The sequence below is a fragment of the Osmerus mordax genome, chromosome 1 (genome assembly GCF_038355195.1).
Source record: "Osmerus mordax isolate fOsmMor3 chromosome 1, fOsmMor3.pri, whole genome shotgun sequence".
In the NCBI taxonomy this organism is placed as follows: Eukaryota; Metazoa; Chordata; class Actinopteri; order Osmeriformes; family Osmeridae; genus Osmerus; species Osmerus mordax.
Genome location: NC_090050.1, coordinates 15,401,857 through 15,415,805, shown reverse-complemented (window position 1 = coordinate 15,415,805; position 13,949 = coordinate 15,401,857). Strand labels below are relative to the sequence as shown.

At 45.4% G+C, this 13,949-nt stretch overlaps 1 protein-coding gene across 6 annotated transcripts in view; it reads left to right on the top strand.

Annotated features, from left to right (window-relative positions):
* Positions 1-13,949, top strand: part of LOC136944341 (band 4.1-like protein 3) — a 42,989-nt gene that overhangs the window by 25,292 nt on the left and 3,748 nt on the right. For 2 of the 6 annotated variants that reach the window (XM_067238191.1, XM_067238112.1), the window contains exons 5-15: positions 1,598-1,640; positions 2,028-2,103; positions 2,274-2,492; positions 2,917-3,004; positions 3,105-3,257; positions 4,080-4,177; positions 4,622-4,833; positions 4,951-5,192; positions 7,310-7,453; positions 9,224-10,834; positions 12,514-12,564. In XM_067238191.1, the coding sequence (XP_067094292.1) occupies positions 1,598-1,640; positions 2,028-2,103; positions 2,274-2,492; positions 2,917-3,004; positions 3,105-3,257; positions 4,080-4,177; positions 4,622-4,833; positions 4,951-5,192; positions 7,310-7,453; positions 9,224-10,834; positions 12,514-12,564 (2,937 nt within the window). Of the gene's footprint in view, positions 1-1,597; positions 1,641-2,027; positions 2,104-2,273; positions 2,493-2,916; positions 3,005-3,104; positions 3,258-4,079; positions 4,178-4,621; positions 4,834-4,950; positions 5,193-7,309; positions 7,454-9,223; positions 10,835-12,513; positions 12,565-13,195; positions 13,861-13,949 lie in introns of those variants that run through there. The other 4 variants (XM_067238512.1, XM_067238353.1, XM_067238273.1 and 1 more) reach the window with 4 other exon arrangements.

Genomic DNA, 13,949 nt, shown 5'->3' with positions numbered 1-13,949 from the left:
TTTTCAGAAGAATGTGCAGAGTTTCATCTATCAAATGTGAACAAAATGAAAACAAACTAAGCTGAGGCAAACAAAAGAAAAAAATTGACATTTTCCAGGCAGGATAAGCTAATTATACAGTAATTGTAATTATGGCTTTTGTGTCACAGGTTAAGGTTTGGCTCTAAGAATCCTCTGAATATTCCTAACTGTCAGGCTGTTAAAGGACATCCTGTGTTGTGGGCAGAGTGGGTTCACCCTGTTGCGCCTTCCCCTGGGGCAGGTGTCTGGTAACATGCTGAACATGAGGAGAAATCCACCCACCGCACACACAACATAAGGACTGTCTCCAGTCACTACAGTATATGCCACTTGTGTGTGTCCAGACTTGTGTGTGTCCAGACCATGGCATGTTGGGTCTTGAACAAAACAGAGCCTCGGCTCTAGGGGGACAAAAAGGTAAATTGGATACAAACTGAATGCTTATCTCTTATAGAGAACATGTATCCACCTGAGAGCTGGAAGGCTGCCCTGAGAGTTATCTCAGGGCAGCTGGAGCTTTGGGTCAGGGGTCCTCGCTGACTCAAAGCCAAACAAGATGTGAAATGTGCTTTCAGACCCTCCTATTTTCTGCTCTGTGAGGTTATAATCCTCCCACCATTCGGTGAGAACGTCTAATGTGTGTATGATTGCTTTGTGAACTATGACTGCAGTACTCCTGAGCTGAGCAGTGAACAGTGAACAACGGGAATCCTGCTGGAGCTCTATAGAGAGGAGACAAAGAACACAAAACGCTTTAGTAATTGAGTGCTCTTTGGCCCGGGCAGAAGTCAGATAAATTCAGAATGATAATAAATGCTCGGAGCCCATTAAGGTGTCGAACAAACTAATTAAGAGCACCCCTTGTGTATGTGTGTGTGCGGGTATGTGTGTGTGTGTGTGTGTGTTTCTTTCTGAAATGTGTATAACAACTTGGCAGGACCCCTCGCAGTTTGTCAAGGATGGCCACAGTGTTGCAGTCTGCTGTGCAGTTTTAAACGTTCACGCTTCTGACCTCCCTCTGGCAGATGTGATACTGTCTGCCAAAAATACTCTCAGCACTAATAAGCAGTTGGCAAGTGCCATTCAGCCGTGGAAAGCTTACTATCAGCTTTCTGCAACATTCTGCATAGCATGGCAGCATTTACCATGCAGTAGACACACTCATGCTTAAATCACCCGTCTTGAGTTTGCAAGGAGGAGCTGGTTGGCGCTGAACGTTGTCGCTTTACTCGTGTGAGATTATGTGTCGGGGTATATTTTGTTCCAGAAACAGCGCTTCGTGTGGTGATTTGCATCATTACACTGATGATGCCTGAAAAGATCTGATGAAATAAGCGGCCCAGTGGCAATTTAGTATCACAATAGTCAAACAGATGTTGGAATAAACCCTCCCCTCCCTCTGTAGAACAGCACAGTGGGGGAAGGCGTACTTCCTTTCATTTAAACATATGGGGAGGCTTTCATCAACAACCTCGTCTGCAATTATAGCCAGGGAGTGGACCAGAGTGTGGCAACAGAATGTGCAGTTGCCCTTTCTCCTGCAGCCCCCTTGTGACTCCTTCTTCCTGTGTTTCAGAACTGGCTGGATCCATCCAAGGAGATCAAGAAGCAGATGCGCAGTGAGTATCTGCTCAGTCACGCAGCACGTGCACGCCAGCTGCTCTCAAATGTCACATAGTCATTTACATGAATTCTATAGAGCATAGAAATATATAGTTAGCAGTTAGTGGTGAGTACTTTATTGATTCCCAATGGGAAATTGCGGTGTTGCAGCAGGCAAGACGAATAAATACAAAGAATGTACAATATAAACCAAATAGAAAATTTATAAAATACAAAATACCTAAAATATTCCTAGTTTTGTTTGAATATATCTCAAATGTATTATTATGTGGGCTGGTTTAGGCTCCTATTGAGACACATGAATACTGTATGTAGTTCACCGTACAGGTCTTCATTCTTAAGCAGCAGTTACTCATCACAATTTTGTTCATATCTGTCCTCAGCTGCTCCCTGGAACTTTGTCTTTGCTGTCAAATTCTACCCCCCAGACCCCTCCCAGCTTACAGAGGACATTACCAGGTAAGGAATGGGATGGGCGCAAATGTGCACTTTGTTTGAAAGCAGTAGTAAACCCCCCTTAAAGGATTGGGAATTCCACAGACTTCGATGGCTTGTCCCTCCTGTTGGAGCTTGCCTACAGACTCGGCCAGTTCTGTCTAACGCCCACCTTCTTGTTTGTCCCCTGGCAGGTATTACCTGTGTCTGCAACTAAGGGATGACATGCTATCAGGTCGCCTGCCCTGCTCCTTCGTCACCCACGCCCTCCTGGGCTCCTACGCCGTCCAGGCCGAGCTGGGAGACTACGACCACGATGACCATGGCACCGACTACGTCAACGACTTCCGCTTCGCCCCCAACCAGACTCGCGAGCTGGAGGAGAGAGTGATGGAGCTGCACCGCACCTACAAGTACATACACTCCACGTGTTTGCGTTCAGTGTCTTGTTGTGCCATATATACTGTACAACGCTGTGTTCTCGCGCGGAGCCATTGGATCCTCCTGGTAAGCTGTTACTCACATAGTGTCAAATGGCCCACCACACATATGTTGATAAATTACACCACATTTCCCCAGCATCTGTCATTTCTGTCTCCACACAGTGCCTCGCCAATATGTCGCCACATCCCCAGTCTCAGGGTCCACTCCCTGCTTTAGACTGGCACTGGCGGTTGGCATGATGTCATTGAGATTTAGTGTTGTGGTGGGTGGAAGTGGTAACATGGAAAAAACACCAGGCTTATTACTAAAAACAATTGAGCACATTCTATGTGGTTGTGCACTGTCGAAACATGTGTGGTGGTCTTGGTGGTTATTCTTTGGACTTTGTTTCAGGGGTATGACTCCAGCTGAGGCAGAAATCAACTTCCTGGAGAATGCAAAGAAGCTGTCCATGTATGGAGTAGACCTCCATCATGCCAAGGTCAACTCTAGAACAGATTATTATCGTGTTCATTTTTGTCCCCTACGAACGTATTCTCTTATCATGCTCATGTGGTCTCTTCACGTCCTGTCTTCTCTAGGATTCAGAAGGGATAGATATCATGCTGGGTGTTTGTGCCAATGGACTGCTGATCTACAGGGACCGTCTGAGGATCAATCGCTTCGCCTGGCCCAAGATCCTCAAGATATCCTACAAGAGGAGCAACTTCTACATCAAGATCCGTCCTGGAGAGGTACTGGAATGCCCTCATTTATGTCCTGATAAAAAAAGAATTCTCTCATTTCTTTTCATTTTTTGGTCCTTTTATAATCATTGTCCAATCAATGCAAGACAAAAACACAGTTAAACTCAGAGAGGAATAACAGAATGAGCCCCAATATTTTCTCAGCCCTGCAGCCATTTCTTTCATGGTTGGAATGTAGCGGTGCAGCCTATAATGTGAGAAAAGTGACGATCAGTCAATCCGATGGACCAGACACTGGAGTTGGAAAATCTCATGAGTTCCTCCCTCAGGGTGGAAGTGGATGCAGTCTGTCTGGGTTAGTGCTGCTGCACAGCAACTTCTCCACCATGCTGAGTGCCAGTTTGACAGGCTGTCTGGCCAGGCCCCAGTCAAGGCCCACTGTGAGCCTCTGAAAGACACGGATAAAGAGAGCCTTTATTTGCTCAATGCAGCTGCAGAACTAACCAGAATAAGGGGTTGGGAGTATAAATATAGAGCCATGAACGCCACCCTCATGCTGATTCCCAATGCCGTTGAACCCTAACTCGGTAGGTCAGATAGTCGGTCAGTATGCATGACAAAGTGTCATTCCTTATCATGATTCCTTTACATTGACGAGCATAGGGACCTACGCTTCTGTCCCATTGTCACACTGCTGACAGTATCATGCAGAACACATTGTGTCAGTGTCCTGCTGGTCTTGTTTCTGTTCATTAAGTGCGTCTGTGCGAGACTTCAACCATTCACTAGGAGAATACACATAAACACCTGCCACTTCTTCCTCCTAACATCTCTCTCTTCTCCTTTTCTCACTCCCCTCGTTAAACCCAGTATGAACAGTTTGAAAGCACCATTGGTTTCAAGCTCCCCAACCACCGAGCCGCCAAGAGACTGTGGAAAGTCTGCATTGAGCACCACACCTTCTTCAGGTAAGCTTTCATCTGCTTTCCCAGGAGAGGGGTGTGGTCTCACCTGTTTATGAAGCACCTGTGCAAGATGGCCTACTAGGTCATGGTCTTGTGCACCCTTGGATTTGATCAGTTTCCCAAACTTCTCTCCACACCTCGCTGTGCTTAGGCATCGCTGGGCATCAGAACTGCAGGATATCTTGTAGAAAGAGCTTAGGTGTGATTACACCACAGCTTTTATCACAGCCAAGGCATTTGCCTCATCTAGGTTCACATCTACACCATGACTCAGGCTGTTTTTTGTCTTCACAGTTTTGTCTCTTAGCCCTCGTGTATTAACTTGTTTCTCTTCTCTGCTTCATTGCGTGATTTGCCTTGGGGCTTTGGAAGGGATTCACCCCAACATAACTGTGGGAAACATGTTGACATGATATTGTGGATATATATATACCTTTCATTTTCAAGGTGTAAGTCTTTGGGCTTGGTCTGTGTGACCCTCAGGCTGGTGTCCCCGGAGCCTCCCCCCAAGGGGTTCCTGGTGATGGGCTCTAAGTTCCGTTACAGTGGGAGGACCCAGGCCCAAACCCGGCAGGCCAGCGCCCTCATAGACCGGCCTGCCCCTCACTTTGAACGCTCCGCCAGCAAGAGGTACTTGCTATCTCGCAGCTTGGACGGCGGTAAGCAGCGTGTTCTGAACCCGTTCTCTCTCACCTCTGTCGACGTCTGTGAACCGTGTCTGTGGTGTTCTAACCCTGACCCTGCTCTGGTTTTTCAACCATCCTCCATGTCCTCAGCAGAGTTCTCCCGACCGGTCTCGGCAATGTGTGGGAACCAAGACAAGCTGTTTCAGCGCAGTGTCAGTGGACAGCCCCACGAACACAGCCCCTCTGGGGATGAGCAGGACACTGAGCTGGAACCCAGTCTGGACCAGGACCAGGACCAGGACCAGGAGGATGAACACGACCTGGACCAGAAGGAGGAAGACGTGGAGGACCAGGAAGAGGTGACCACTCCCAGCAGAAAGAGGGAAATGAAGGTACAGTCATGTAGATGATGGAACTAAATCATCACTGTTTGAATGTTGGCTTTGAGTCTGGTCTGACTTCTGCCATCCGTTCTCCAGATCCACAATTTACGTGTTTACTGTAGTGATGAATGTGTACCCCTACAGTCGGCATAATGACAGAGCCCAACACAGTGTCCAAAACAGTACTGACCCTTAACTGTTCAATGAAAGCTTGGTCAGGCATGTACATTAGTCGCATTTTCTGCAGTCATTTATTGCAGTGGGGACTCGAGGATTTGTCACACTAACTGTACTACTTAGCAGCTTATGCTTACTAGTGCACACTCGCTGTCCCTGCTAACTGCTATGTTGAATGTTTTCCTCTTCTCTCTCATGGTGGTGATCCTCCCACCTCTGCAGTTCATTCTGGCTCCCCCTGCCTGTCACTAACGTGCTCTCTCTCTTTAACTCTTGCTGGCTAAAGGAGGATGCTGAGTCACATCTTGAGAGTAAACAGGAGGTATTTCGTTTGCGTGGTACCCTCTCTTCTGTCTGCCTGTCTGCCTGTCTGTCTGTCTGTCTGTCTGTCTGTCTGTCTGTAGGTCTGTCGTTCCAGACTGGATTTGTGTCACCCTCAGTAGTTGCATCTGTAATAGTAGAGCTAGCAAACATGAGGACATGTGTGGTACAGTACTATATGGTCCTCTGAACCATGTTGTTGTGTTTCACCCATAGTATGGTATCAAGTTGCAAAATGTGATGGAAATGCGGTTAATACAATGAAAGTTGTAGTTCCTTGGAAGCCTGTTGGGCCATCTTTATTTATGTATGTCTGCCTTCATGTCAGTCTGTGGACTTGGCTGTCAGTCTTTGGGTTTGTCTGTTTGTCTGTCTATGGGTTTGTCTGTTTGTCTGTCTTTTGGGTTTGTCTGTTTGTCTGTCTATGGGTTTGTCTGTTTGTCTGTCTATGGGTTTGTCTGTTTGTCTGTCTATGGGTTTGTATGTCCATCCGTCCATTGTTGTGCCTTCCTGCCTGCGAGCCTTCCTCCCTGACTTAACGGCTCCGGCCTCCCTCTCTGTCTCTGCATCCCCCCCCCCCCTCCAACACACCCCCCTGTCCCCATGCTGTCACCTGTGCCATGCCCTAACTAAGCCCCCTCAGTTGGACCAGGAGACCACCCCTCGGCACAAACAGGAGGTACAGCCCAGCTCACTGTGTTCAATCACTATGCTTAGTGGCCAGCTTCTCTGTTTGTGTCTCTCTATGGCCCTGCTGAGAAGTAGGAAGCCCCAGACATCAACCCAGGCAGGAAGTGATTCTGCTCCTATCCAGTGTCCAGTTATAACACTCAGAGTTAGATAAGGAGCTAAAAGTATCTAACCATGATTATTTTCATTGCAACAGAATCTGTTATACAATACAGTATGTTACATAATATCAAAGTAAAGGAACTCTATGTGATTGAGTTTTTCATGAGAGAAAAATACACTTCTTAGTCCTTATTGAACATACATTTGTCATTTAAATAAATGAAGTTGGCTTGAAGTTGATAATGTTTTACTACACTTATTTATGGAATCTAAGTGTTCCTTTTGTATTTTGTATTTTTTTACCACTGTTCAGGCCTCATTTGATTAAATGCATCATTGACTTTAGACAGTAGATACACTATACGCTACATGGTAAAACTGAGTTGTTTTTATTGGTGTCATCTCAATGAACAATGTATGCAGACACTTTAATTTCACATTTCACCGTTTTTTATAAGGTCCGAGCCATATTTATTCCTAGATAGACCATTGCAAAAAGAATGCAATCCCTGCTGCTGAAGTACTTGATCCATGTGGTGAAACCTCATCATTAGGCGACATTAGTGAAACCTCATCATTAAGTGACATTAGTGAAACCAAGGCATTATGTTTGTGTCTTTTGGTGTTTCTGTGGAACTTAGTTGGCAGTGTGTGATGCATCATTTAAAATCATGTTTCGGTCACTAATGCACAGCAAATTGTAATTAAATTGAATTTAATGTGTCAATTTGATTACTGTGGTTGTAATTTATATATCAATGTATTTCTAATAGATTTGGGTTCCGGCTCCCATCTTTTTCTTTCTTTCTGCCTATATCCATTTTGTGTCTCCGTAGTTTTTGGATAAGCCTGAGGATATGTTGCTGAAGCACCAGGCCAGCATCAATGAGCTGAAGAGAGCGCTGAGGGAGCCCAAGTTGATGAACCGTGAGAAGCGTCTGTCAGGGTCCTCCCCAGGCGGCACCCCAGAGAAGAAGGCTGTGAGTGGGGGGTGAGGGTGGGACGACCGGGGGTGGGAGGACCGGGGGTGGTCCTTTGGAGAGATCCATAGCCTCTACTCTATTACTAATGGTCCTACTCTCTATGTGACTTGAGGCTGATAATGCAACACTGCCTGTTGTTAATATTCCGTTATTTATGCTCACATTTCTTAGCACTCGAATAGGTTTACTTATCACTGGTGCTAAGAGTGCCTGGAGATTAAGGTAGCAGAACATCCTTTGGTCCATTCTTTGTAAAAGAGGTATGACTTTTGCTGTTCCAAGTTATTCAAACTTGAAGATCTATTATATTAAAACAATAATTGGATCTAGAACAATAGCTGTTGAGGTTAGAATCCGTGTGTGCCTATACTGTTAGAACTGTCAGAGAGTTGAATGATGCATCTCTTTTCTGAAGAGAAAGCTTCATAATAAAGAACATAGAAGAAAATGGAACTTGTTGTAAAGTGCCTGGCTGTACACTTAAGTATACTAACAATCGAACTGCAGTCATATGTCAGGTTTCCAAACACTAGAAGAAAGGAACTTGAATGCAACATGAATAGCAGACAGCAGTAGATGTTTGATTAGCTTTATGGAATGCGAGGTACTCAGAACAATCTTATGTGATGTCACTGTGCTGTCATCTTGATTGCCTGGTAGTGAGATGCTCTCTTTGTGTCAAGACACCCTGTCTCCTGCATCTTTTATCACTCTCTTTGTGATTGTTCACAATACTGTACCTAGATTGGGCTCTCAAGATAGGACTTCCATGACAAGAGCTATCTATGTTTTCTACTGACAATTTCTCATCTGCTGTCTGAAAACAATCTGATTATAGTTGTGGGATGTCAGACACCCTTCAGGGCAAAAAGCTCAATATATTTTGGTCCCGAATCTGAGGAAAAAATGTAATCCTTTGGACAGAATGCTGACAAAGTTTGTCTCAGAATCCTAGAGGGTAATACTTACCAAAGATATTCAGAAAATCAATGCTTTGATGTTGTTGCAAATGTTATTTGCATTGCAAATGGACCCTTATTTGGTTATGTAGTTGGCAACCACACAATGCAGGTAACGAGGACTGGTATACTTGTGACTCTCCCAACTATTCTCTCTTCTTGACTTGCATTTCCTTTAACCTATTGCATGTAAACACCAATAGTACTATGGAAAGGCAACACAAATGAGCTGCCTCTTTTCCTAGTTAACATAGTACAGTACATGGGTAACAGGGTTAGGGCTCTAATATCTGTTCTGCACTCTCTCCTCTGCCCTCTCCTGGTGGGGTTAACTCTGCCACCGGCCCCCCAGGAGGGAGGACTGGACCCTGTAAACAGTATATCTGTTGAGGGCTTCACCCAGAAGACTGTTGTCACTTCCCCAGAGGTTGCACTTCACTCTTCTACCTCATAAGATACTATCAATTACAATAGGTTTTATATATAGGATGTGGCACTATTGTATTCTGTACATTCAAATGGCTCTATTATCCCTTTCTACTGCTACTGTGTATAATACATTCATGTCATTACTTAGTTTTATGTACTGTACTGTATATGTAACATACATAGTTCTATAGAAATCTATGATTGCAGAATAATACCTTAAAAACCTTTACGTTGCAGAATGTACCCAATATATTTCAAAAAGATAAGTTCATACATTTGATGTGCAACTGTATTTCTTTTTTTGTGAAACATGATTGTAGCTCTGAAGCAATGTTACAGTTGGCAACTCTAACTGTGTTTAATCTATACCAACATGTAGGGCTCTGAGGAGTGGGTATTGATTGAGAAACAAGACACTTATCAGGACCCTGACTGGAAGGCAGAGAAGGAAAAGAACAAAACTCGCACCTCACCTCCTCCATTAATGGCTGACTCCTCCTGGGAGAGAAAAAAAAAACCTGAGAAAGAAAGCGATAAAGCCAAGATTATACATATTGAGGTTACAGGAGATGATGGGAAAGAAATGAGAACCTGCATAGATGACTTTACCTCGTCCATATCTAAGGAAGCCTGTGAACATCCTGAACAAAGATTGAGCAACAGCAGTCGTTTTGTGGTGGCATTAGCAGACACCCCTGAATCTCCTGAAAGGGATTCTCGACGTAAAATACCCCCGGCTTCCGATCCTTCTCCAAAGAATGACATGGTTCCAGACCCACACAGGGGAAAGGAGCAGGAGCCCCACAGAAACAGAAAAAAGAGGAGACCTCAGAGTTTAAACCTGGGAATGTCCACAGAATTCATCTATGAGAAAGAGGGGGATGGCTCCAATGAAGAGGACGAGGCGTCTGACGGGGAGCAGAGGTCTTCAGAGATAGAGGGACCAGTCTTTCATCCTGAGAGGCGGACAGCAGGATCAGAACAAAGAGAACTCGGCCCTCTTCAAGATGACCAAAGATCAAGCGAGACGAAGCAGAAGGCTGGCCCTGTGTTTGATGACCCCCAGCTCGACCACAGCACATCGGTAGGAGACGACAGGGACACTTCTCCTCATGAGATCATAAATCCTGACACAAGAATGGACCCAAAGTGTCCATTTAGTGAAAGCCAGTCAGCAGACCAAGGACTAGGACCAGTGAATGGCCCGGGGAAGGCAGAGCCTGACAGTTCGCCTGCACAGTTTAAAGATGAGTCACAGGTCAGACAGAAAGGCATGGCTGACCGTAGAGACTCCACAGTGTCACAGCTGAGACAGGTCAGGACACATGAGAGAAAGGCCAGCAGCTCTGGGGGAGAGGATATTGAAGGTCTTGCATCAGACAAGGGTCAGAGAAGGTCCTTTCAGAGGCTGTCGGGCAGCAGTCAGTCCGAAATAACCAGGATTGTTCCTCTCAAGCCTGAGAGATCAAAGAGTGTCGCCTGCAAGGATGAGACAGACAGAGAGACAGAATGTGATAGTTTTAAGGAGAGGATTTTGAGACGAGAGTATCGTTGGTCGGTTGGTTCTCCAGAGGGATCCGAGTGGACGGACATTCCCACGTTTCATCCTGCGTTTACCCTGCCGTCTTCCAGCTCCATTGCCACTAGCGCTAATCCAGGACAACCGGTCCACTCTCTAACCTCCATTCAGAGAGACATGCAGCAGCACCCGGAGGAATGGGGCCTCGTTGATGTGGCAGGTAAAGTGGAGGATAAAACGGAAGAGTTGGTTCAGTCGCAAAGCAGAGCTGCTTGGGAGGATGCATATCAGCCAGCGAGGGGACCCACAGAGAGTCATCTGCTCAGCTCAAAGGCATCAGCGCTTTCGAAAACGGCTCCTCCTGCCCCGCCAGTGAAAACACAGAAGGCCAGGGAGTCTGGACTCATACTCCGGAACAGCCGCAATGCCAGCAGGGAGCCTGGCCAGGACGCTGCCAAGAAGAGACACTCGGTAACTCTGCTTGGCATCTGCTTTTCAGTCATTGGAAGCAAAAGCATCGCATGAGCTTCAGACAGACTCGCACACCCATTTTCTTTTTTTGTTTTTGTTTTCAGTGACTTGAAATAATATACATACATGTAACTTATACGTGCCTGTATATGAAGAAGGGGGTGGAGTGCTACTTATTACACAACTTATTTTGATACCGTCTCATTGGCTGATGCAGTAACAATGCCATTGGTGTATTCATGTATTTTGAGTTTGGACTCTAACCCTTTTGGCTTCCCCATGTAGTCCCTCTCCCTGCCTCCACCCTGACCATTCCCTCTCTGCACACATGTTGCAAAAAAACGAAAACAAAAATGACAAACATTTAGAAAAATGTCATACTGGCTTTTAGATCAATTCCCCCCTCTCAACCTCTCAACCCGAATTTCCTTTCAACTCACTGGATAAAGTCTTAGCTTTGTAAGAGGGTTGCAAGGAAACAAGGGCTCTTGCATCTTGTCATAGCTCTGATGTTTTATCTACATGCTGTTTCCAAGCTGAAATGCAGAGGAAATAATTGATCTTCTGAGATGGTTTTATACATTGTTTACCACTGAATGAGAGGAAGAAAAGTGAGAACAGAATCTTATTTACATTACATTTACATTTATTCATTCATTTAGCAGACGCTTTTATCCAAAGCGACTTCCAAGAGAGAGCTTTACAAAGTGCATAGGTCACTGATCATAACAACAAGATAGCCAAAAAACATCGCGAGTAGCCAAAACATGAAGCACATCTTATGCACCTAAAAGGCGCTATATGGCACACATACTGCTAAATTTCACACAATGTTGAAGCATCATACCAGATAAAAACAATATCCCAAACATACTAAGTAATTCCAATGCCATCTTTCAACCAAACCTCCTCTTGCCCAGCACTAGCACACTGTGTCGCTATTTCCATTTCACAGTTGGTGTCATTAGTAGTGTGAGCCTATTTGGCAGTTGGATGAAATGAATAAGATATTAAGCCAATAGCTTACACCATTTCCACACTTTCATTTAAATAAAGGTCCTGGACACATTGGCATGGAGAGAGATGTGAGCTCATTGTATGAGCTGCCTTGCCAGAAAGTTAAATGCATAGTAGGGAAACATTGATTACTGGAAGAGCCAAACTGAGAGGGCTTCCAAACATGTCATGAAATTAAAATTCTCCTCCTTTTCATTCCCGGGCTGGCTTTGAAAGCACACTGATGGCACGGCAACCAAACACAATAATGCGGTGATTGGCATGCTCAACTCAAAATTCTCAACTCTCTAAATTATCTTTGGGGTTTAGCATCACTCACCAAGTCTGTAATTAGCCAATGAGTGTTGTTGCTATGCTGCAAATACTAGACCATACAAAACTATACTTGAAATACATTCATTATACATATGGTATGAAACAACAGCAATTCCAATGGGTCGTCTGTAGATAGTTATTTCATGTATAGTGTTGATGTAAGTTGTCTAACCTCATGAATTGGTAAGGGGGTGAACTGTCGTACGAACCTCATGTATTTCTGAGCATAGCTCCTTCAGTAGTTCAGTGTGGTGGTAGGAAGCCTTGCCTGGCTCTCTTCTCTCCTCTGGTGGTCACAGCAGCTAACCACTGGTGGCTCTCCTTCTCTCTCTGCTCTACCTTCACAGGAGCCTCTCTCCACCACTGCAATTTACGAAGAGCAGCTAGCTGATATCAAGGTCACTACATTTTTATAAACCTGCCCTAAGTGGTCTTTTCATTCTTCCCCTTGCTCTCGATATGCGGATGAGCCCGCTTTCACTCCCTCATCCTCTCCTGCCATCATTCATGAGGAATGCATGCTGCCGCTGAGTGACGTCAGACTGTATTCGCTTTTCCACTGCTCTCTTCATTTCCCTGAGCACTGTATTCAGGTAGAATTATTCAGAGATGGAGTGCTCGTGACATGAAAGTAGAAATGTCAAACGGTACAACCACTGAGTGGATGACTTAGCCTCTTTGGATACATCGTAAAGACCCTGGACTTTTATGTCCGTTCATGGTCTTTCATCTGAGGACATTGCCTGCTGTCCTCTCAACATTGCTCATCTCTCCACCATCATGTTGTTCCAGAACGGGTGACAAAATGCATGTCTAGAAAAGCTAACCTTGCTGTGATTGTGATGTACTGTATTACTTGAGTCCAAATGCTTCATAATAAACAACAGCAAGTTGTTGAGTCCCCCCCCCCCCCCCAACCAGGGGAATGTCATCCCATTAGCCCCTTGCATGGTCACCTCCGGAGTAGCAATCAGGCTGCCGCTATGTGACACAGGCATGGCGCTCCTCTTTGTCATCTGTCTGACCCAGAGGGAACCCTGGGAGAGGAGGCCTCGGCCAGGCTCTGTTTCCGAGGAGGACCAGGAGCGTGACACTAGCGTCTGCATGAAGGAGACCCACCTGGGCATCGAGCGCAAATGCTCCAGCATGACGGTCAGCTCCACGTCCAGCCTGGAGGCGGAGGTGGACTTCACTGTGATCATGGACCTCCACTCAGAGGTGGGGCAGTTCTCCGAGGGTATGTCAGAGCTAGGAGCCAAGGAACACCAGCCGGAGGTGGGCCGGGAGGACTTTGAAGAAACCTCCAAGTTCTACTCGGCCCGTCTCATGGGCTCCCATGACAGGTTCCCTGTAGAGCAGAGGCCCCCAGAGGAGCGTGTGCATCATGAGGTAGAAGGACACACCCATCGCTTCCACCCCACCGCCATCTTTCAGAAACACCACGTGCCCTGCGACAGACTGGCACCTCGACTCATGCTTTAAACCCCCACTTCCTCAGTTGAACCACTTTCAGTTTGGACTTTTTATCCTTTTCCATTGTTTCATTGTGCTTCTTGTTGTGAAATTCTTTGTAAAGTTTATTGTGTTACTTGCTTTTTTTCTCTTTTGTTAAAATGTCTCCCTATGTTATTTATTAAATGTGTTTGTTTTATGGTTTCTGTTATTGACATACACTTTTATTAAAGTTTATTCTCATAGCATTCACTCAACCATTCTCATCATTCTGGATTTTAACAATTCTTTTGACAGACTGTATCAGACAGTAGTGAGTGGATTGTGACTG